The sequence below is a fragment of the Argiope bruennichi genome, chromosome 1, assembly GCF_947563725.1.
Source record: "Argiope bruennichi chromosome 1, qqArgBrue1.1, whole genome shotgun sequence".
Lineage (NCBI taxonomy): Eukaryota > Metazoa > Arthropoda > Arachnida > Araneae > Araneidae > Argiope > Argiope bruennichi.
Window position 1 is genome coordinate 130,038,730 of NC_079151.1, and position 21,799 is coordinate 130,060,528.

The following is a 21,799-nucleotide window of genomic DNA, read 5'->3' on the forward strand; positions in this document are numbered from 1 at the left end:
TGGTATCACTGAAAAACTTTTTTGTATTTTAAATTGATACGAAATGTTAGTGATAAAATTTGCGACGAAAAAAGCAAAGTTTTGATTAGTTTTCAATAAAGAATAAAAGAAAGTTTAAAAACGCTTTTTTAGTGATTAATTACCATTTAAGAAGTAACTACGTGTCTAGTGGTGTGAGCTACAGAGTTTTTTTGAATGATTTTCTCACCATGTACGTCATAATTCATATATAATAAGGCATCTTGTAAATATTATCGAAATTCTTTGTATTAATGATCTTTTAATAAATTGTAGTGCACCAGTATTCTATTAAAAAACCTTTTTTTATTAATGATGATTAAATAAACTATTAGTGCGCCAATATTTTATTAAAAAGAATCGTTTTTATTAATGATCTTTTAATAAACTGTCAATGTATCGATGTTAAATTAAAACGAATATTTTTTTGCTAACGATTTTTTAATAAACTGTTAGTGTATCAATGTTCTAACAAAAATAACTTTTTTTATTAATGATTTTTTAAATAAATTGTTCAATGTACCAGTGCTCCATTAATAATATTTTCTTGCTAATGATTGTTTACTAAACTTGTAGCACACTTGTATTCAATTAAAAAGAATCTTTTGTTAATAATCTTTTAATAAACTTTTTGGTGTACCTTTGTTTTATTTAAAAAAATCTTTTTTAACTAATGATTTTTTAATAAATTGTTAATATGCCAACATTTTTTTTATCAAAAATACACTACTTGTATAAAAAAAACACTTTATTTCAAACAAAAAAGAAATGACGCACAAACATAAAATAAGTTTTGGCAATCGTCTTCATTTCTTGACGCTCTTGAGTCCCAGCACGCAGACGCGCGTGGACCACAGAGCGTCGGTGAGCTTCTTTCGGAACTCCCCGTCTACCTTGAACAGGTGGCGGTACTGTCGGCTGCAGATTTTCTCTCGGGTCGTCTTCAAGCATTCGAAGAATGCCTTAAACAAAACGAAAGAAAAAAAAATTAGTTGTTATTAAATGCCAGTCAAAACAAAAATGGAACATTAAATAAAAACATTGTATTGAAAAAAGGAGTAATCGCGATTCAAATTCAAAAATTCCTAAAAGGTATAAAGGATTCGAATGTGGATATATTTTGCTTATGTCATCGCATGTCCAATCGGGATTCTTTTATTTGGCGTCGGTAGGCCTGATCCAGATAATCCGTCTTAAGCCTGTTCTGACAGCCTGTGTCTGAATTGAGTCTGGCACATTTTGCCTTCTTTTCCCTCTCTTGGGTTCTTCATTTTACTGACAATTTGCAGGAAGCTCCCGATCGCCGTCCACAGGTGGGGGTGATTCAACAATGGATCAGTTGGCAGATTTATAACCAAATCCGTAAGGCCACATGTCGTCGGAAAGTGGCTTTATCTTTACTAATAATTAACATGAATGTGAGTGTGTGTGTTGGCGCTCTGTCGGTCACATCATTTGACCTACAGCTACCATATTTGGCACATATATACCTTGGAAGGTGAATTCTGTACCAATCGATCCATTAGATCAGATAGTTTTTGCCAAGCTTCAATGTGGTGTCTCTGGCACTTGCCTAATAGTTTTCGTAGGACGATGTAGGGGAAGTTAAGCAGGAAGTTCAGAGATGGGCCACCTTGTGGCTGGGGCCAACAGCCTGGAAGAGGATGCCAATTCGGTGAATTAGCTAGTGATATAGGTGGATTATGATAAAGACTTCAGTCGGCCACAACAAATCTTGTTGATACTATTAAGTTCAGTGGTGGCGGGATGATCATAAGCTCAGTTTAAGATTAGTTTTCGCGGGATACCAGCATAAGGTCGCCGGATGGCGTATAATAATACAGTCAGATTCATATATATACACGCTGCCCACGCTAATGGAGGCGCAATAGCTAATTTTAAAATCGTTAGTGTAAGTGTAAATATATAATTTACGATTCGAAAAAGATTTAAATGATAAAGAATTATATTTTATGTTTGATTTCAATAAAAATGTTGAAAAAATTGCAATTTTTACATTTTTATTCAGTTTCCAGATCATATTCATTAAGCCATACCATATTTACGCTTACACAAAAATCACGTTTCTTTATACAAAAGCTGATTACTTTAAGAAGTTTTGAATATCAATACTTAAACCCTTCCATTGGCTGTCATAAGGAAAAATTCCTAAATTAACAGAAAACGAACTCTGCTTTTTGCAAGAAAGAAAGAGTCCATTTTGTTTGTTCCATGCATTCACGATTTCTTGTAAACAACTCGAATTTCAATAAAATGACTCAGCCATATTTGTAATTATAAAACTGTATATAATCATAAAAGGAATAAAAAATAAAAATCGAATATTAAAACATTATTATTAGATAATGCGTTTAGTATTATTTTTTGTTGCAAAAAATATTTTACATTTATTTCCTAATAGAAATAATTTTAATAATGAAAGAAATATTAATATTTCAGATTACCGCTCATTTTGTCAGCATCCATTTACACATTTTTTTACCTTATATTTAAATAAAGAATAGAAACGGATCAAATAAAATTTAAAATTATAAATTTTACTCCATTTGAATGTTGAAATGAATAAACTTCTGAGAAAATAAAGCTTTGTAAAGATTTCTTTTGTGAACAAAAATTTTTTATTACAAAATACAAAATATTTTGAATAAAATTCACTTTTAAATTATTTCTTTGTTAAAAAAAAAGATTTTATACTTACAGAAAAGACAAGAGATTATAAGTGAATTAAAATATTTACGGTGATTCTTAATACTTTGCACTCTGATGCTTCCTCTCAGACACTATTCATGAAGATGCATTATTTTGACGTTTTATTATTATTATTTTTTAAATTTCGATTATTTAAAATATCTATAGACTGGTAAGATGATGTAATTCATTTTTCGGGAAATTTAACTTACAATAATAATATACATTTTTCGAAGGACTTGTATTAAATGATAAGTGATGAAAAACAAGTCCTCGTATTAGATGAATAATCATGCATCGAATTACTTTTCCCGAGAGCAAAGGGTTAAACATACGTGATTTGTCAAATAATTATGTTTAAACGAATTAAAGATGCTGTTCTTGTAAACTTCTGAAAAGAACTTGAAACATTATTATGTTGTTGATAAACGGAATTTATATATATTATTAGGATTTTTTGAATTCTTTTTTATTGTTTTTATTACTCCATTTAATATATCTGAATGATAAAAGCTGTCATTTGTAAATTCTATTTTTAATGAATTCATTTTGCTTTTAATCAAAATGGCTCCCATATAAATTTTCGTTTATACAATTTTAAATATGTAGAAAAACCCTTATGAACATTTCCGGCAAGCATCTTTTAGTATACATTACTGCTTTAAAATAATATTTTTAATTTTCATATACAATGATGGACTGCAGAATAAAGATGGCTGGTCCCTTTCCATTTTTTTCCCGCCACCATAGATTCCTTTTCAGCTGCCTACAAGTGTGCACGCACTTATTACGCTTTTTTTCCAGAACATAAGACGATCCCTATAAAAGAGAATACTTTCCTAGTTTAAATACATATTTCGTTCTTCCTGAACTAACAGTTTAGATTACTTGTATTAACATCCCATTTTGAAGCAACACGAGACCATATAATTTTGAAACCATGATCAGATGATGAAGATGATATCTGAGCAGACAATCCACCTACAGCTTCTGCGATATACCGCGATGACATTTTGCCCTGATCGATCATACACGAGTAAAAACAGGCCTTGAAGCCGAGATATTACAACAAAACTACAGTAGTTTCTGTTTATCAATAAAATTTGATAGATTCATTTCCATTTATTACCTTAGTGAAAAAGGGATACTTACCGTTCTCACGCCGCATCTTGTTCTAAAAGCTACCAAATCGTCATCTAAGTAAGATAACAACTTGTGAGCCCTAAGAAAAGTTTGGCCACATTTGTGAAGCGCTGCTTTATGGCATTCATCTGAAAGAGGAAGAACAACATAAATTAAAGCTTTAGTTTTGATTCAAAGGAATAAGAAATTGTTCCTTCAAGATAATAAATATATAGGGTAGTCATAAAGTCTTTCTCTTAGTACGAAAGAATAATTGAAAATTATACTATAAAATTTTTACTAAGGGACTTTTTTTAAAATCCAACATATAGTATAAGGAATGCATAAATAGTGATTTTAATTTCAACTGTTATAGAAATGGCGTCAACGAGGAGAAAAGTTCAATCAGTTGTTCTTCTACTCCATAATGGATATATTCTTTAGTGACCGTTTTGACGTTACGTAAAGGACAGAGTGTTTGCAATGCCAGTTGAAGGTATTGGTACATTCAAAGTTAAAATCACAGATGTTATGTCTAGAGAGACAACCAAATTGATGGCAAAATTTAGCAAGAATCGGAATACTGTTTTGACACTCTTAGAGTTACCACATTGAAATTTACTAAAATTAAATGGTTCATTCAATTTTTTATAAACGTTTTTACAATATGTCGAAATAACTATAGACAAAATTATAATAGATTTTTTACAATAATTTTTTTGCATCGAAAAGATTTTGTGACACTCTGCATATATTTGTTTTATCTACAATAAATATTTTAATTTAATTATTCAATACTATAAAATTTATAGAAAAATGTTCTTTAAGAGATGAGATTAAACACGCAACTATATTTTCTCAAAAATTAAAATCGGGTCTCTAATGCGTAGTCCTTTGACTCCGAAGCTGAGACATTATAATGCTGTCCTAAATGTATTCACAGGACAGCATTAAGATTTTATAGAACAAACACACTTCTTAGACTTTATTAATTTATATTTTTCGCAACATTTTAAATATAGTAAATTCTTGATTATTCGCAAACGGTTATTTCAAAATATAATTTTAAAAATCCAATTACATATTTATTCATTTTTTTTTAAAAAAAGGAGCTTCAAAAGTGAAAAATTATCGAAATTTTGGAAAGTGATAAACCAAATACAAAAATCTACTGTTTTATTAAGTTATAATTGTATGCATATGCCTCCGGCTGAGTATATTTTTTTCCAAACGCATTTTGGTGTTGATTTGTGTTTTTTTTTTCCAGTTACTTTTGTGGTCTAACCACGAATAAATAAAATATAAATTTGTATCAAATACCACAATAATAATAAATGTTTACTGTATTATCTAACTGAAATATTCTAATATTAATCTTCGCTAAAAACTTAATATATATATATATATATGTCCTGACAATATTAATCAGTTAACTTTGTTTTTGACGAGTATACTCAGCATGGGAAAAAGAACAACATTTTGCGTTATGACGAGTTTATTCAAAGACAATTATTATATTTATAATTAATTATTTACTATATTTTTATAATATATATATGTTTGAAAATTTAAATGCGTATTTTCCGAAGTTAAACTGGTTAAACTATATCCCTACCAACAATCAATATCGAATCATTACCAATCCGATATAATGCTTAAATGAAATACTCCAAGGACATATACACGTTAAATCTGTATAACTTACTAAAATTTGAGAGTAATTTTAAAAGGAAAAAAAGTACCTTGATCGTCATGTTTGGCTAAGTGGTTATGTATTTCTTTGTTCTGATCAGGATGTAATATATCTTCTTTTTCTATTATTCTGTAACACAATAAGGAAAACAGGAATTAGTTTCAATCGAAACAGTACGAATCAATGAACTGGAATTAGATAAATTCACACAGCTTGCAAAAAATTACCTCTCTAAATGGCTATGTTTCGAGCCTCTGTTGTAATGAGCTTTCTTTCCGTGAGATGGCACAATGAGGAACAGGATGAGAGCTGCCACACTCGTGAAGTAGCATTTTTGTAACCTCATAATACACTTAATAGCCTCTGAAAAAATAATACAATTTAATACATCGAATAAAAATAAACATTAATGAAAAGCATCAAAAATTAAATAATGATTAAAGGAATTTTTAGAGGCAATTCAATTCATTTCATTTTGTCCCATCGAATAGATCTTGCGCATATAGCAAACGATCTTGTTCGATATGTGTAGATAAGATATACATATAGAACAGAACGCCATCGCATATCCCCGTAAATCATTCTGGTCACCGAATGTTTTGGTGGGCGTGTTACGGGAATTTTATTAAATATCAAAATATTTACAGCAGGAAAAACCAAAATAACTATGTAGAGAATTTACAAACATTTAAGAAATTAAAAGAAAATGAAACAGTTTACAAAGATTTTCAACTTTGAAAGGAAGATTTTCAACAAAGAAAAACTCTGTTTGGTTGATATTTATGAATGCAAATGTATGTGAAGAATCTGTGGTGCTTTTTATTTTCCCCTTGGTCTTTGTGAGTATGACACTTGACGTTGAGAGCTAGGGAGGCAAGAAAAGATCTCTATTTTCACTGATAATCTTCCATTAAACAATGGAAGATACGCATATAGATAGATCTTGTACAAAGCTGGTTCTTAAAGAATAAGTTTCGAAAAATAATTTAAACATACAGGATAGTCATGCAATAACTTTAAAAGAACTTATGAAAAACAAGATCAGAATAAATTCTGCAAAGACCCTTAGAAAACGCCAGTTCCAGAGGTTCTTTTTTCAAATTCCCAAAATTAAAGTTTGTTTATCGATTTTATCCCAATATAAACAGTTTTTAAGTAGCTCATATTACAACAAACATTCATGAGAGTTGGTTGTTGTATAACGTGTAAAAAAAAAAAAAATAGGTACAAAAAATTATTAAAATTGTAACATATTCGAAATAATCAGACAAAATTAGCCAGGATTGCAGAATTCTGATTCAGTCAGTGAACTGCACAAAAGATTTGCAAACGACTAAAAAAAAAAAAAAAAAAAAAAAAAAAGAATTATATTTGATATGAATTATTTTAACTTCATATATTTTTTTCACTAATTCCATATTTATTTTCAATATGAAATTTAAACGATACTTGATTTTTATTTGTATATTTTTAAGCACACGACTTGGAGATCAATTGATATCATAAATATTTAAAACCCTAAAAAATGGCAAAATAATCTCGAGATGTCGGGGGCATCTAGTTAGTTTCCTACTTGATGGTGGGTCCCCGATGGCGCCTCTCGAATGTCAAATACAATTTGTGGATTCGGAAACCCATCCATCAATACGCGTTTCACTGCTGTCTAACATCTCCCGCGTGCAAAGTTCATTGTGCGTGACAGCAAGCAAGTGGGATATTTTTTTTATATTTTCATTATTTATTCAACCCTTACCAGTTCAATCCACCGAAAAGGATGCAAAACGCGTGAACATCAGTGGGAAAGATTGAAAAGATAACAGAAAAAATGAAATAAAAAAATAATAAAAAACATACAAAATATATTTGTAACATAATATAAACACAGAAAATACACTAAACAGGCGACGTCAAAAAAATTAAAATAAAAAAAAATCTGTTTTATTTGAAGAACTAATTAAAAAGTAAGGAAAAAAACTTGTGCCCTTATTTATTCTCTTGTCGTGGTAAATTGTTACCATAATTTTTATTTTATATCTGACGTATGCCTTTAACGTTTTATAGATGCCATTTAAAGGTCATCAATAAAACATAAAATTTTGCTTGTTTTTGCATTTTATGGATGCCGTTGAAAGATCATCCATAAAATGTAAAATTCAGTTTGTTTTTAATCAAGCAAATAATTTAATAATACATAAAAAAATGGTAACTGTCTGCATTTTTAAAAAATTCGACACTGTAGCAGTATTCCTAAGAATTCGGGGGCCGCGGAGGCCTGGTGGTAAGGTCTAGGCTTTGGAACCGGAGGGTTTCAGGTTCGTGACCCAATTTCACCGAAGAACCGTCATGTAAGCGGGTCTGGTGCACGTTAAATCCGTCCTCTCGCTGGTGTGGAGAGGGGGGGGGGGTTCAGCTCAGGTGTCGTCCTCGTCATCTGACCGCGGTTTTTGCTCTTTTTATTCAGGATCGCATACTTTGAAATATCTATATTTCGTTTTTCATTCGTCTCCATTGATTGTCGTAGTTGATAAAACTCGTATATCCGTAATGTAATTTTATAACCATTCTGTATGTTCAGTTAAAGGTTCATTCAGTTAATTATAAAATCGCGAAATTGCATGAAGCGAAAGACTGTATGTTACAGATTCTGTCTCTCTCTCTTTCCGCTATACTTATTTTATGAGCAGAGGGAAAACATTTCTCTGAAATATATAAATGAAATCGATACACGTGACTTAATGCATAAAGATTCTAATAAAAACCACACGAGAACATATAGCAATGGAGATGGGAGGCTTTAGGAAAAGTAGAATCCATTCATATAGGACGCCGTAAATGGATTCTATTCGATTAATTGATAGTTTATGGTCCCAGAATGAAGAATAATTTTTAGTTTTACCAAGACTAAGTTGACATGTGTCAAGTTCTTATTTTATCGGATACAACTTATTTTACAAATTGATTCTTTCGCATATACCCCTAATTGTCATTCGATACAAAGAAGCTTTTACTATTTTAATGCGAGCTATATAAACAGGAACTAACTACCATTTTATGGATTACCTACTATAAATTGTACATAAAATGTGTGCGGTTTGCCATGCAAAAATAAATCAAATCCAACACATACGGTAGAGTATTTAAAAATACAGCATTTCATTAAAAAAAAAAACCACATCAATTTTTCTTTTTCTTTTTGTAATGTAATACATAATGAGCTGTATCTCTTAACAGAAAAGGATCGCGATGGCCTGGTGGTGAAATATCGGCTTCGGAACCGAGGTTTGAGGTTCTAGACCCGAATCCACTGAAGAAACGTCGTGAAAGCCGGTCTGGTGCTCGTTAAATCCTTCTGGGCCAAATGTTCTCCCGCTGGTGTTTTGTGGAAGTTTGGAGATTAGGATGCCAGTTCAGGTATCTCCCTCGTCATCTGATTGCGGTTCAAAATTACAAGGTCCGTGTTGCTTCAAAACGGGACGTTAATATAACTGAACTGAACTTTAAATAGATATTAAGATAGAGGCTCCATTCCATGGAAGATCTGCCATCATAAGGGCCTGGAGGCTGTTATATCTGTAGAGGGTCAAATATCCATGATCCAATGATAGGTTATACGTGTATACGTGGTATGAAATATGATTTGGAAGTTTGTGTAGGAAGGTGCGATTTCGCTTGGTATCATCATCTGACCCATATTTATGTCCATTCCATTTGAAAAGAGCTTAAGTGTAGATTCAAATCAGGCACACATATAACGGAATTTAATTCAAAAACGTTGGGTTAAAAAAATTATCCTCAATAATTGTTACCATTTTTGATACTGTATCAAGTACGGTAATCAAGTATTCACGAATCAAGTTCTGTCGGAATTCTATGAATCGTTAGAAATATTTTGTGTGTTAATTTTATAACCCATTGAAGTCTTATTTTTCAAAAGTCACGCGAGGATTTATAATTTCATTTATTTCCGCTATTCTATGACTGCTGAATTTTTCGTTCGCAAGATTAGACCTTTAACCCATTCGACACGGATCGATAAAGTGTGTGCAAAGAATTTCCAAACCAAAAAGACGGGTGTGCAGTGCTATTGAATTGCAATGATCAGTCAGTATGACATGGAAATGGTTAAAAAAAAATTAAAAAAAATCAGTATGAGATGGGAATGGTTTAAAAAAAATAATAAGTGCCATTTTAAATGAGTTAACTTTCCGAAAATATTACCCCATAAAAATTATTTTTACATTATCTTCAAGCTAAAAACATTATGTTTCTGGAGACACCAATTTTCTTTCTCAAAGTTTAATAAATTTCTAAAATTTGATTTAATATAAAATCTGTGATGTTTTTATTGTTATGATGAAATTCAGACTAATCACATTGTCCCATCAAACCATTCAATCTAGTGCTTTTGTCAATTCTAAAATTAATATAAAAAATTTCTCTCTTTGGGCTTTATCTCTGAAGTAGGGTGGACTGCAAAGGCGTGGTGGTCACGGTTTCGCGACCGGGAATTTCCAGATTCGACACCCGATCTCATTGAGCAATCGTGTAAGTGGGTATGGTGTATACGTTAAATGCGTGGAGCCAAATACCTCCCGGTGATGTATGCGGTAGTGTGGAGAGGAAGTGTATCGGGTGTCATCCTCGTCATTTGATCTTGGTTCAATATTACGAAATTCTTCTCTAAGTAACCCTAGTGTTGCTTGGGAAAAACCGGACGTTAACATATAATTAAACTAATTTTGCTGATTTGAAGGACTGATTGCGGAGTATTTGAACTCAAAATTATTAATTTCCGGACCTAACAGTGCTGAAAAGTAACACAAGACAAATGTGTTGTTACTTATGGCACTTGTCATAGACAAGCCCGCTGACAAAGTCAGCGATTTTAAGTCGAGATTTTGTGCAGTAGCTTCTAAATAGTAAAGGGCCCTTAGCACCTGAGGGCAGAAGCCTGACTTCTAGCTCATATGAAGATGACATACACACGCTCGCTTCCACAACCCCTTTTTACAGGGGGGCTCTTTCACACATCTTATAGATAGAACACAGGGTAAAGAACAACCATAACTCGAACCTGGGATGCCCAGATCACGGGGAAGACGCGTTACTCCTAAGCCATGACGCCGCCACAAACTATAATTACATAAAGGATATTGATTGAAAAAATAACCATCAAAGTATCTAACAAAATTATAATATTTTGCAGTTGTGGCGTGAATAAAGAAATAATAAAAAAGAGAATAGAAAAGGGAGGGGGGAGGAAGGTAAAAGATTTTGCTTAAAAGTTTAACAGAATCGGTCCAAGGAAGGTGTCATGCCTGACAAGACAAGAAGAGAAATGTGTCTCGAAGAAGGGCTTTCACTTCCAGCTTTATTTAGTAGTGTGTGTATATATATATTTAAATTTGTACGCGCAATGATTTGTAGTAGACTGACTGCATTAAATTTATATTTTTTAGTTTAATCAGATAACAAAATAAAAATTTAAATAACAAAATTTCATATAAACAATTTAATCAACGACAACAACAAAAATGTATTCCGGAAGAGCAAGCTGGTCGCCAAAGACAGACAATAGACAAAAAGAAAACCAAACTGTGATTCACTCTGAATCAGTATTTCGAATACCCTAACATTTCACAGATTGCATTAAGGCGGCATATTTTTTTTTTTTTATTGTGCATTCAGCTTAAGATAAAGGAGCTTTGAACAGACAGTGGATTCACGGAAGCAAGCTGATTTCTGCTGAAGCTAAGTCTACCGCTAAATGTCTTCTAAAAATATCACTCTAACTACGTCACACTATTTCATCTGTAATTAAAGAACCTATAAGAACAAGAAGTACTGTTCCCGGATTTGAAATATTAGCTTTTAAGAATATCAAAGCTTATATTCAATTTTCCCCGTATGACCATACCGAGAACGTCCAAAAAAGTAGTACAATCAATCCACTTGCGCAAATGAATGGCTTACACCTGATAAAAAAAAACAGCCAATTTAATTTCATCTCGCCTCTTCCGATTTCGATCGGACCAATTAATTGCACATACAAGATCGAATGAACATTCGCTGGCTAGACAAAAACATAATTTTAGACTTCCACATCATGATCAATTGTATCCAATTCATGCAGTTTCGCGCTCAGAATTATTTTTAAAAGCATAATTAGAAGACAAAAAGAAAAGCTACCATAAAAGATCTGTAATAAATTTCGATTAATTCCAGAATTTCGTGTAAAGCCTCTTATAGATTTTCGAAATAAATTTAAACGTAAATATGAGAGCAGATATAGAGAATAGATAAATTATATTTCCAACAATTAGTAAAAACGCAATCGAAGGGGGTATTTCCAACTCGACGGCTGTCTAGGGTCGTTAGACTGGGAGCATGACTTCCAGATTCAGGTCGATTTAAAAGATGTTATTAAATCAATTGTCAAATAAATTTTTAAAACAAATTTTATGAATTATAAAGATAATATTGACACTTTTACCAAATGTAATTGGTCAGTTTCCAAATTGCTTCATTATGAGAACAAGCATGGATACTTGTTCTCATAGCATAGTCATAATTAGAAATCATGGGTTTTTACAAAGTTAATGAATATCAAAATTCAACGTAAAAGAAATCATTAACGTGATATTAAATTTAAAATGTGGAAATAAATTGACCAGTTTGTTAAGTCCTTATAATTTGCACTCCTGGGGCCTCAAAACACTAAATCCGCCTCTCAGTGGTGGATCAGTACAACACATCAGACAAATTATTTGAGATAGATGCGAATGCTTGGGAAAATGAAACAACAATTTTGCATTTTAGTTTATTAAAAAAAAACTAGGAGTATTTTCCCTCAAAGAATAACAGAATATGTATTTTGGTCGCCTTTTTGCCGGCCGACTGACAGCAACATTTGACACAAAACAACTGTTGTGGTCACAAGATAACATACCAAATTTCATGGATTTAAGTCACTGTGTTATTGCGTTTACATGCTTGAAATAGTACAGATCCATAGACAGCATGTTTAACTTATGCACCAAATGTTATCTACCTAGCTCTGAGTTTCGCAGTTATCGAATTCACTTGTACAACACGAACTGTCAGACAGACTTCCTGGAAATGAATTTAGTTCAAAATTTGACAGAAATCTAGAAATGCTGTAATTCCGGATATTGAATTTCAGCAATCTGCATCAAAGTTTTTGAATTATCGTGTTCACAGACAAACAGATATAATGGTAAAAATGCTCCCCCCCCGGACTCGGAGGTCTAAAATCTATCAAAATTTCGAGTTCGAATTTTTGATGACTACAATACTTACTCTTTGTGTACTTTGTATGCGAGAGAGTAAAAATGCACGTTAATATTCGAAAAATATTAATTTAATCCATTTCAAAACTTAATCTATGGGTATAATAATGAATGTTTATTTGTATATCTTTTACAGAAATTTACAGTTTTGTCTGACCTTGATGAAATTTGGGACACGTGATCTTCAAGACAAGAAGAAAGTCATCGTCGTTTTTCAAAATCCAAAAGATAAATTAAAATATAAATCAATTAAAAACCAAGAAAATGTTTGATGCTTTCTTATATATTCTGTATATTGTATTACTATGCTGTACATAATATATTTTAAGTAAATTGTATAATAATACACACGCACATTTAATAGAGAAGATGCGAGAAAGTTTTTGAGAAACCATTCCCACTGTTTGAAATTTTGAAAAAGTATTCTGAAATATAAACTGCTTCAATCAAAAAATAAAGGGAGAAAAAAGCCATGCTTCACTTTCTCACAATTAATAATTATTACATTTTAAGTTGTTTGTTGTGCAACAGGTTACTTAAAATGCAATGTAACTAAAGATTACATGTATCTTAATAATGTTGGTGAAAAATTAAAAGTAATTTTCTAAAGTAGTAAAAATTAAAATGCTAATTGTTCGTAACAATATGCAAATATGAACTTATAAAAGTTACCTCCTGTTGATGTCTAAGTAATATATAATTTTGTATAAGTACAAAATGGATAAAAAATTATAAAACAAATAAAAAAATTAATTAGATTTGGAAATAATTTACGGTGTAAGCATTCCATACATAAGGTTTCTTTTTCAATGAAAAAAATTATTTCAAAAATTCTCTGGTAAGTGATGCAATATAAAGCGATATTTGAAATATTGGATTATTCACAGACTTATTACTCGTTCCAACAACTATCTTATGATCGCTCATCGGAATTTCGCGTGGTGAGTTTACACTGTGTTATAACTTGTGTCAAGCCGTTTCATCCAATGGCTAACTGGCCTATGACACCAACACACACGGGTGACAATGACTCTGAAAAATAATCTATGAATTTATTGATTTGTTATAATCTTGAATCATAAAAATTATTTATAGTTTTAAATATCAGTAGGAGACAATTTGGGGAATTTTTAAGCTAAAATAAATAAATAAAAACGTGAGTTTTCTTCCAATTTTACTGAGTGGGTATAATTTCTTTGACCATAGGTGCTGAAATCCTTACATATAACTCTGATGCAACGCTAAATTACTCTAGAAATTCGAATTTGTTAAGATGCCTATTTGTAATGAAGGCGATATTGAAAATTTGTAATAAAATGGTAAAATTGTCATTTATTTTATATATTTATTGATATTTTTGTATCATATCTTGTATTATCGACTTTGAATTGGTCGGGTTTCTAGATCTTGGATATTCTTGTTGTATCAAAGTCAAAGCTATTTTCAATACCTTTTACATACTTATAATACAGAAATAACTCCATTTTTCAATTTCTTTCATTACATGTTTCAAAATCTGGAAACCTCGATACGCATATGAACAGATTTACCTTAACTGAGCATACCAGAAGAAAAAAAATCCTATACCTCATTGCCAGAGCTCAATTCCTCAACATAAAGAAATAACAATATTCAAATTTGATTGCCAGAGAAGTAAAAAAAAGAGAAAGCAGTCATACAACTAAAACTGAACCTTGTGATTAGCAGGGCAATCGAGAATGAAGGTTGCAACTCGAAACGGCAAGACAGCCTACTTTAATGACACCGGAGTCATTTTCTTCTACACGTACGCCATCAGCAACTCTACTCCGACGCAATATTCATCATAAATGGCCGCGGGATAAGGTAAAAGTAGTTGTACCTGAATTCCGCACTGCATAGATTTCCAACAATGGCAGGCCGAGATCGGAGGAAGCGAAAAAGTCACAAACACAATTTCTAATTAATGATCTGTCATGGGCACAGAGGCAGCGATTTGTCACTTGCGTTTGTTTTGCCATGGAACACAATAACAAGCCTTCACCGAGTGTGGATCACAAAACAAGAACGTATCCACTCCATCGTAAGAGAGCTTTGATTTATGATGCAGCAGAATAACTGGGGAATTATCTGCCGCTGGAAATGGTGGAAGATAATGGGCCATTCCGACAGAAAAGTGAATTTCATGTTTTTATAAGTTGTTAACTATACATGAGGAGAAACAATGAAGACGATGCAATTCGATTTAATTGGATCAAGTTACCCGGTTTGGAACAATCTACAAATTTTGCGAATTTCAGATTTACTGCTGTTAACACTATCAGACTGTTAATAGGTTGATAAATAAAATTGATAGAACTGAAAAATGTTTTTTAACCTCTTAACATACGATATACGTTCCAAAAGTTTAGGTCAAAAACGTAAACAAGGTCGCGCTGACTTCGAGCCATTCCATGTTTCGGCAAATCGGTCCTAAATTGTACGCGCACGACTTATGGAATGTAAATACTGTGTATAAGACACAACTGGTTTAATTTTGTGGGATATTTGATAGGTAATTGCAACCTGATGTAATAATTGTGGTAGATATACAAAAGAATTATTATCAATTTCTAAAATATAACATAAATAAAAAAATAATACTTATTTGTAGTTCTAACCTGATCATCGTACTACGGGCTAAACTGGCATAGTTGTAGGTTAAAGGGTTAAGAATCAGAATTTTTCTTATTCACTTGTAAATGAACGATTTATAAACTTTTCTAAATGCATCCAATAAATATAGCACATCTTAAACAGTAAAATTTCAATATCATTCCACTGCAACTGTAAATACTTCTGATAATCGAAAAGACGTTTGATAGAGACTGAATCATAATTCCTTCGATAAAGTTCCTTTTTTTTTCTTTTTTTATAATCTGAAGTTATAAATCTATTAATTGCTGTCACGTATTAACACTTTCAACACTACTGATGAGATATCTCGTCTTTCAGATACTTCCAATTACAGGTTTCTGTGGGTTAAAATTTGTCTCTTATGCCAGTTTAGATAGGTTGAACTTTCTTCTACATATCTGAAGAATACCTTTACTTTTATCTAAACTGGCATAAGAGACAAATTTTAGCCCACAGAAACCTGTAATTGGAAGTATCTGAAAGGCGAGATATCTCGTCGGTAACGCTGAAAGTGTTAACATTTTAATGCATTCTTTCATTAGTTGCCAATTACCTTATATGCATTTTTTAAAAACCCAACTAATCGCCCACCCCGAACAGCTGCTTGCTCGTCATATTTAATAGTATTAACTATCGCAACCAATTTTAATGAACTACATCTGATCACAACAAATGATAGTTCTATTCAAATTATAATATTATACTTGCACAGTAAGCAGAGAACATTACACTCAAGCGTCATCTGCCTCCTATAAACTAATTAGATGCTTATATGCTTTGCGGGACATTCTTTGAAAGACACCATAATCATTTTGATTGGAAACCAAAAGCATGTAGTTACAAAAGAGTAACAAAACTACTATTCGAAAAAAAAAAATCTTTTATATGCTTTTTGGGCGTAAATATCAATGTCATCGTCGCAGCAACAGTGAGATGTAAAGCGAGTTGACTGTTACCTGAAGCGCTGACTTGTATTATAATAAGTTTAAGCACATTTTTTAAAATTTTGAATTATATCGTACATACTAATCTTTGGATCATATAGTCTGAGTACAGAGCTATTTTAAATATGATAATTTTGCGAACAAAACTTTTATTGCCGTTTAAAATATTTGACTGTATTACAAACCTAACTTCACAGAACTAATTAAGTCTATAATAATTTAATAAAATAAAATTAATTAAAAACCTTGCAAATAATTCTTGTAAAATTTACAATTTTTTTGCATCTTCTTGAAAAATATTTTTCAATAAATGAAAATGAACTGTTAAAAGCTTGCGTAAATTCAAATTCCCGCCTTACCTTTAAGAACCGCTGAATACTTGCGAACGATTTTCAGTAACACTCTTTAAAGCTCCAGCCACATGTTCCGAACGACGTGATGACATGTCATTTCAAATTCTGCAAGCTTCTTTTTTCCCCCTTCTCCTTCTGGGAACCTATTTTTTTATATATTCTTTTTTATTCACCTGATGCATCGCAATGCCCATTTGCAGTCTGGTCACGTTCCAAAAGTCGTAGAAATCGTTGACAAGCTATTCAGTTGGTAATCCGTGCGTGAAAACGGAATCCTACCCTCCCCCGCTTCCGTTTGTTTAATCAAAGATATCTCGAGAAAAACGTGAACTTAGTTGTACTTTGTGTAGTCAAGCACGTAGTATTTAGCATTTTAAACGATTTGTACGATTCCATGGCATTTTTCCTGCCTTAATTTTTTTTCTTCTTTTTAGTTAAATCTTTTTACAGATACCTTTTTCCGTATTTTGTTGGAGAAAGTCAAATGACTTCCGTAGTGAAGACATATGCAATGTCAGAAATAAAATGTGAAAGATTTCAAAATCAATCTCGCATTAGAAGAAAGAAATTTTATATTTTATTTTGAAATACAAAAATGGCTTTTGGAGATTTCCGTAGACTGCGATTCATATCGAAAATTCCCCTTTCAGTTGCAATAATAGAGTTGCAGTTTGGCTGCGATTCATATCGAAAATTCCCCTTTCAGTTGCAATAATAGAGCTGCAGTTTGGCTGCGATTCATATCGAAAATTCCCCTTTCAGTTGCAATAATAGAGCTGCAGTTTGGCTGCGATTCATATCGAAAATTCCCCTTTCAGTTGCAATAATAGAGCTGCAGTTTGGCTGCGATTCATATCGAAAATTCCCCTTTCAGTTGCAATAATAGAGTTGCAGTTTAAAAGAGTTAAGATGAGGAAGTGGCTACGTAACATAATAAAGTGACAAAAATTGTATCCAATCATTTTGTTTCTATCCAATTCAAACCAAAATCATTACATATAATTGAATCAACAAGAATTTCAAATTATCAATTTTAAGCAATTTTTCAAATTACCAATTGCGCTAAATAACTTTTTCAGATAGATATGAATATATTAGTTAAATAAAAATATTTTTAATATATAAGTAGTTTGAGAAGTGTATAGACTATAAAATGTCTTAATAAAGTTTAGTTATATTTAATCCTGTTTTAAAGCAATTCGAGAGCTATGCCGGAGGAGAGTTCGTAATTTTGAACAGTCGTCAGATAATGATGATCACACCTAAACCGGCACCTACTTCTCCAAATTTCAGTGTCATACCATTGAGAAGGCATTTGACACCGGCGGATTTAGTGTGTATCCGGTTCATTTATACGTCGGTTCTTCGGCGAAATCGCGTTTCAAACTTCTTGAATCAAAAGTCAGAGGAATAGAACATAAAACTACTGAATTTCAAGTGGAAATTGATTAAGCTAAATTAAATACAAAATACGAAAATGAAAATAACAATTTATTAATTTTTTCACTCATTTGCATACAAGTTAGGGGGGGGGGGCTTCATTTGAAGCCATGGTGGTAAATCTTAGCGACATGCGCGGCGGAGAAAAATAAAAACATTTCAAAGATAGCAAGGATCTCGCATATTCACAAACACTAGGAATATTCAAGTAACGGAATCTCAACAGGGAGATCCCAAATACGTGACTAATTACTCCGTCCATGATTCTAAGTATACGCCATTGTTAGTGGAACAAGTTAGTTACAATTAACATTTAAAAAATAAATAATGTGTAAATTGTAATAAATAATACATGAGCAAAATGAAGTACCGTCTTGAATGGTGCCTAAGAGCAGCCATCCGTGTGCAAAGGGTTATATGATTACATTTAATCTATTAAAAACACACGGACAAGCATTGGAAATATGCGACATTTCTAATACAAATACTTTAAATGAAAAAATAACTATTTTATAAGAATTTCGATTTTATACATTTCTTAATCTTCATTTGCTCTGATGTTTTATCAGCCAGATGTTTCATTTATGATGTGTGGTAAAGATAAAAGGCTGGAAAGAGTTTGCACAGTAACTGATAAAACTGTGTATTCAATATTTTTTTTTAACTCAGCATTCGTCTTTATTTAATATTTTAACATCAAAACAAGGAAATTCAAATCTGTTCCACTAGTAGCACGATATATTATCAAACTCATTAAGATTTTTGTGGAAGAAAATAAATTACATGATGTTTCTCAGGTTAATAAAATACTTATTCAACTTTGCTTGATTTATTAGAACCTTTTTCTTACTTTAAAACATTAATGAATGATTTCACCAGAATAACATTAATGCTTAAAAAACACAATACGATGCAAACCTAAAACTTTTTTTACAAATTTCATAGGAACTGCGGTGGCTAATCACAAGGTCTTCTTTTCGAGACCGGATTCTAGATAGGAGACTTACATATTTAAAACCCGACAGTTCATTAAATATGATGTCGAAGTTCAACCATCTATTCGCTGAAATCACGGACATGTTTGAACTTTGTCAGAGAGGATAATCACTGGCCAAAGTACCAACCTTATATTATATTTTGAAAATCCTGATCTAGATTAAGTCAGCAATTATAAACACAGAACTTGGGATTATTTCTTTTAATTTTTATAAACGATACACTTGAGGATAGCGAACCTGCTCACGATCTGAATGAGAGAAGTGTTAAATGCGGAACTGTCGAGTAACACACTTTGTGCAACAGCTGTATTGTATTCCATTCTCGTTGAGAACTATAAAACTGTATGTTAATGTATTCTGACTGAGGTACTTTGTAAAAAGTCAGATACAGAAGTAGAGAAGCCATAAATATTACTCAAAATCCACAGTTATTTTTCATCGTTAAACACCATACTTTGTCATCCGACCAAGTTTCAAAGTTACGAAATCCACCCCTCAAATAGCTCTTGTATTGATTCTAAACAAACGTTACATTGGAATTGACGATAGTATATGGATTCAGAGGCGAATAATTGATGATATCTTTACAGATGCATGCGGTGAGCACTTCTTGATAAGCAGCAAAGAGAACAGAGAATGATTGTCTATATATCTGAATATTATAAGAAGACTTTCTCTCTTCCCTTTTTCCAAAGCAATAAAAGTCTTAGGCCAGGAATGTTAACATATTCACTACCACGATTCCCGCCCATAATTTGGACTATCTATCTAATCAGATGATCCCTTCTCTGCTTTTTCTTGACTACAGTACAGAAGGAGTCATCTAATTAGATAAATGGTTCGGTGCAGTTTGATATTAAGTCCAAACCAAAAGCGAGTCTTCGAAATATATCACATGGGAACAAGAATTCTAAGAGAGACATTTAAGTGCTTGTATTAGAAAGAAGCTCCGTGGCTCACAATGTTGGAAAAGAGATCAAAAAGTATTCAAGTGAAAGCAAATGATATTTGTAAATGTCGTACGAGAGCTAAATACAGCCAAACTGCTTCTGATCTAATGACTTGGTAGATTATTTTACTCCCCTGTCCTATTCAATGATCTCATGTGATAACTAAGATCATAAATCAATTCCAAAAGCTGCCAGTGTTGACTACTGTCTGTAATCTAAAGAAGAAGCAGACTTCGGCATTTAAACGTACAGTTAAATTGATGGGGATTTCTTTTATTCTATATTGATGATAACTTTACATATTCATTATCTCTAACTCTTTAACCACACTTGTGGTGGCAAGAAATTCAAAGGTGAGCGTTCCGAAACAGCCCACGTATTCGATACCTTGTAGAAATCGGAAAAAGAGTTATATATACATTTTAAATGAATTAATTTTTGACATAAGACTGTGCTCCAGTAAACTATGTACCTGCAAACGATCTCAGTCAACAAGTCAAGAAAATCATTTTTACTTCTGTAACAATTGCCTGCTCACGTGTGTTGCACGTCGTTGGCTATTCTGAAACAAAAGTACTAGAACGTGTTTCGCACGTCACGTCTTTCCAATGCCAGTGGCTTATTGATAAGCATCAGATGACCGAAAGCGCCAGAATGGCTATTATATAATTAAATAGTTGTTTGGACAGCAGCATGTGTGTGTGTAATAATTCAGAACAACATTACACTAACCATAACTTTTCGATTGAAAAGCTAAGAATATTGTCATTTTTACATTACATTTCAACACATTAAAATAATAAAACTAAAAGCAATAGAGGTATATTATCAAATGAGAAGGTAAGTTTAGAATATTTTTTTTTATCATGCCAATCGCGAAAACATGAGAAGCATAACACGCAAGAGCAATAATTTTTGATCACATGTTGAAGATCACTTCTTGTGTCAAAATATACGAGAAAACAGGGGAGAGAACGATCTCCTTAATATAATATTCCACGTTCAAGAAACGCATTAGAGGTTATTATCTAGTGATCCGTCGATCTAAAAAAGGAATCATTATTTAACAGCTAATGAAATTTTAATGGAACTCATCCAGTTCGTCTCTTAGCCAGTTGTTCTCAGAAAACCGTCTGGACATGCTATTTATATCTCGGGATTTTCGAATTTGTGTGGACAGACTCTCTTATCTTGATTTCAGCAAAAGCGGGGAGGACACGAACACCTGTGATACTTTTGACAGCGCAAGTGGTTCAAAAAAAGATAATTATTATGTAGTCAAAGCATTCATTAATAATTTTTGGAATTATTAAGTGATATGTCTAGTCGGAAAAGTAATATACGATAACATTTAAAAATTGATGAATTTGTTAATAAGTACTGGATATCGATAAAAATAACTTTCCTTGGAAGTATCTGCAGCTAAAATGAATGAAACCAATTTTTGTTCACAGGTTGTGAAAGTCATGGAAAGATTATAAAAAAACAAATAGAAACCTCACCAATAGGAAAAGATTTTGGTGCTGTTGGAATAATTAATTCAGTAATTAGAATGAATGTTACCATAATATTCCGTTCATACTGTAATTCAATAATATTCCAAATAA

At 32.0% G+C, this 21,799-nt stretch overlaps 1 protein-coding gene across 2 annotated transcripts in view; it reads right to left on the reverse strand.

Moving 5' to 3' along the window:
* Positions 1–748: 748 nt before the first annotated feature.
* Positions 749–21,799, reverse strand: part of LOC129969230 (uncharacterized) — a 34,336-nt gene continuing 13,285 nt past the window's right edge. Inside the window, exons 1-5 of one of the 2 annotated variants that reach the window (XM_056083702.1) lie at positions 16,811–16,942; positions 5,770–5,905; positions 5,592–5,671; positions 3,880–3,998; positions 749–980 (exon numbers count right to left, since the gene is read on the reverse strand). In XM_056083702.1, coding sequence (XP_055939677.1) covers positions 825–980; positions 3,880–3,998; positions 5,592–5,671; positions 5,770–5,888 — 474 coding nt within the window. In that variant the 5' untranslated portion in view covers positions 5,889–5,905; positions 16,811–16,942 and the 3' untranslated portion in view covers positions 749–824. Of the gene's footprint in view, positions 981–3,879; positions 3,999–5,591; positions 5,672–5,769; positions 5,906–16,810; positions 16,943–21,799 lie in introns of those variants that run through there. The other variant, XM_056083694.1, reaches the window with a different exon arrangement.